Consider the following 4,020-nt stretch of genomic DNA (forward strand, 5'->3'; position numbering starts at 1 on the left):
TCAATTTATTGTTTCATGGAAAATTTTCAATAAGATTAAATATTGATTATTAGTCATCCTCGCATTCCTTTGGCCTCAATAGCTTCATCTTCTCTCGTAACATTTTATGTTTCTTGTTGAGTCGCATTTCTTTCAAGATGCTATCACCAGTTTTGTTAATGGCGTCCCGATATTCGCTACTCCAGGCTGGCAAGAACTTTTTCTTATTCTCGTTTTCCTCCTCCTCCTTAGCTAACTTTCTTTTCAATGATTTGCTCGATATTTTGCAGGTTTCTTTAGGTAGAAAAACTGGAAATCCTCTGCTTTTCATCAATGCAATGCGAGAAGTTAAACGTGGACGACAATCTATTATTGGAGATTCTGCCTGATTCACTGGACAATCGGTATTTTTCATAGGCAAGCCAGTCAAATCGATCGACTGATCTTCTGTAAATGATAAATTTTTTTTTTTTTTTTTTTTTTTTTTTTTTTTTTTTTTTTTTTTTTTTAATAAAACTGCTTTACACTATAAAAAATGGAAATAAAAGTAAAATTATTTTCTCAGCATAGACTCAACACTGTTAATACCTACATGCATCAATCCAATCAACAAACATACAATTTACAATAGACAGCTTAAATGTAATTTATTAATAATTACGTGAATTTAGTTATTTATTTATTTTTTTTTTTAACTAACAATCGGTTTGATAATATAATTTATAGAATTTTCCTATTGTATGGATTTATACGTATTATTCATTGGAAATGATATTGTTAATTTAACCGATCGAAAAATAAATTATGATTAAGTCGTATTATTATTTATAAATTATTGAGAAACAGAGTACTGGAATAGAATTTGTCAAGCAATTCCTTAGGTACAAGTATTGTAGTTCCAATTTATCAAGTACCATTTCAGTTACAATTTTTACAAGGGGTATATGATTTCACAAGCAGTATATGTATATATGTATATATATATATATATATATATATATATATATATATATATATATATATTCGTTAGTAGTTATTATTGTTTATTTTTCTAACATTTGCTAATCAGTATTATAATCTTAGTTTATTAAGTACGAGTTTAATATAAAATTGAAGTCTTAAATACATTATTGTAATGTAATGTAATGTAAAATGAATTAAATTTTTTTAATATTTTTTGTTATAATTTCCATTGTAATATAACAAAATACAAATAAATATACGTATTCTATAATAATTCAAGAAAAATCAAAATCCTCTATTAATTTATAATTAAAAAAGTGAAAATATATATTTATAATGCTCTAAAACAATCTCTTCTACACTAAGTATTTTTTATTTATTAATTTATAGCTTGATCGAACTGTAAGTTTACATGATTAAACGATAATATTATAAAAGCATTGCAATGATTTAATTTTAATATTATAGAAAATTGTATAGACATTTTCTGCTCACCAACGTGATCGAAATCCACTTGGTAAGTTGATTTAAGTCTTTCCATATTAAATTTTTTTAATGCATCGAATGAAGGTCGTTTGCGCATCAAACTAATCAAGTTTGGATGTTGTTCTAATAACTGAAAAATTATTCTTTTTACTAACAATATATAATTTAGTAAATTTTAAAAATAAACTTAATAAGTAATGAAAAAAAATTAATTATATGATGTGTAATCGTACCAATATTTATGTTTTTAAACCTAAACAGTTATTCATATAATTACAAATGATATTGTCAGATAATAATTTAAGAACTTGTATATTTTAATATATTTATCTTTTAATCATAAAGGAACATATAAAATGAAGAAGAAATAATATCCTGAAAGATTAGGTTCGTGCTTATCAAATTTAGATTTGATCAATGATGATAATATATATATAGATATATATATATATATATATATATATATATATATATATAAATTGTATGAATAATTTATAATAATAAGTATTAAAATATAAAATTTAATGCCACTTTTCTTCTATGATCAGCATAAAAATGAAAATGTTTTTTCAATGTTTATTTCTAATTCTTAAACTTGACAATATTCTATAAAAATAAGTTGACATAAATAGATTACAAATTACATAATACAAAGTAAGTAAATAATTCTCTCATTAATTAGTGTATACAAGTCATGTAGGAAAATTAACATTATGATTAATGTAAATTTGTTTTACCGTTCACTTATACATTTTCGTGGATTAAATATTAATGAATAGTATGTTTAATTAGACAATCAACCCCTCAGCTTATTGAAATTTCACCTTTTTGAGATAGGCTTCGTTCTCATTGAAGTCATTGTGCTCTGTAGTTGGACAGGGCTGAATTTTTAATGGTGACTGCTGGGAATGACCCAACTGACTTTCTTTTTCTTTCGGACAAGCCTGTGTCTCGGAATATTGAAGGTCGACTGGCGCAGCGATTGTACAATCCAGAGTGTTTCGCGAAAAAGTGACCTTACGTTCGGGCCACAAGTAATCCTTCCGGTAGATTGAAATAAATTCTGCCATGTTGTTTATGTGATGTTTACGTGTGGGATAAATTGTGTGTTGACATTGCAAAAGATTGGTGGTCTAGAATAAAAGTTAATGAATATTTGCTCTTATAATTTACTTGATTAATACTATTGAAGAAGCGATAGCCGATAAATTTTCAACAACGTCATTATTGCCTTTTTGTTGCTTAAAGATGTATAAATTTTGAATAATAGTATTCAACATTTTTGAGGTTACGAAACATTATGTTGCAATAAATACTAAATATTTTAATGTGTTCGTTTGTTTGTTACAACGTGCAAATAGAAGGACATACCACATCAATTTGTTATTAACTTTGCACTATTCATATTCTTTAATATTTTATTGTCGTGTATTTATATTTTGCAGGATATTTGAATTTTCAATTTGTAAACAAGAATTTGTAAAAAGTGTATTAAATATTTTAGTGTATTTTTTTCATTTTAATATGAGTGTTTTATATTATATTATTCTATGTTCAATATCAGTAAGTAAGTATACCTTTTTCGGTTATGGAAATTTGGTAATTGGAAAAAACAACAATTTAATAACAGCAATAAATTTCATAATTATATTGCATAGTTAAACATTACTTTTAAAGCAATCTCATGCAATTGTAAATATTTAATTTTATTATATGATTATCTATGTTTTATCATTACATCATAATACATCAGTTATTTTTCTAACAATTATTTTGTTAGTTATTAATCGATGTTCGATATATTTTATTCTTGTTTGTATGTTGTTTTAATACATGTGCGTTCACGAAAAAAAAATAATTCAAAAAGTAATATTCTTATTTGCTAATGATATTAATCGTCGATGTCGAGATGAATTCTTACATTACACCGTTTGCATTTTATTTTTCTATCTTACAGTATATGTCTCAATTACATTACATGAGTTTTTTAATAAATCTTAGACTAACTTTCACTTATTTCTCCATATGTTCATTCTCATACCTTAAATCGTTTTACTACTTCTACATACTAAATTAATGTATGAAAATAAAAATATTACAATATATTAAAATAAAAAAAAATTTAGTTATTCCAAGCCTTATATATATATATATATATATATATATATATATATATAGTATATAGTAAATTTAATTATATTATTTATCATTTTTATTTGATGTTTTTATTATATAATTTATTGTTTATTATTAATGTATATTATCGAATCATAGCCCAATGTATTTCATAAAACTCAAATTTATTATAAAAATTAATTTTGCAATTAATTGATATCGAAGATAAACCCTAATGCATTATATATTGACTATTCAACTAATTTAACTTATTTACAACTTGTAAGTATGAAGAATTTAATGCTGAAACTATTTTTTTTCTTCCTGAAAGCTTATGATTAATTAAGATTCAGTCTAATGGGAACCATTACTAAGACCCTCTCCCAGTACAATTGTTTACGCATAATAATCATTTGTCTTTGTCAGTTGGCGATAGTCCAATAGGTACAATCCATAAAGCATAATGAGTCTGCTTGT

The 4,020-nt window shown here is 24.3% G+C and overlaps 1 protein-coding gene across 1 annotated transcript; it reads right to left on the bottom strand.

Moving 5' to 3' along the window:
• On the bottom strand, window positions 1-2,758 carry LOC105366326 (uncharacterized). Its single transcript, XM_011504731.1, has 4 exons — window positions 2,660-2,758; window positions 2,253-2,561; window positions 1,438-1,558; window positions 1-426 (listed from the first exon to the last, which is right to left on the bottom strand). The coding sequence occupies exons 2-4, from the start codon at window positions 2,496-2,498 to the stop codon at window positions 50-52; spliced, it is 744 nt and encodes a 247-aa protein (XP_011503033.1). The 5' UTR covers window positions 2,499-2,561; window positions 2,660-2,758; the 3' UTR covers window positions 1-49.
• Between the last annotated feature and the right edge of the window lie 1,262 nt (window positions 2,759-4,020).

Source organism: Ceratosolen solmsi, unplaced genomic scaffold (genome assembly GCF_000503995.2).
Source record: "Ceratosolen solmsi marchali unplaced genomic scaffold, CerSol_1.0 scaffold70, whole genome shotgun sequence".
Taxonomy (NCBI): domain Eukaryota; kingdom Metazoa; phylum Arthropoda; class Insecta; order Hymenoptera; family Agaonidae; genus Ceratosolen; species Ceratosolen solmsi.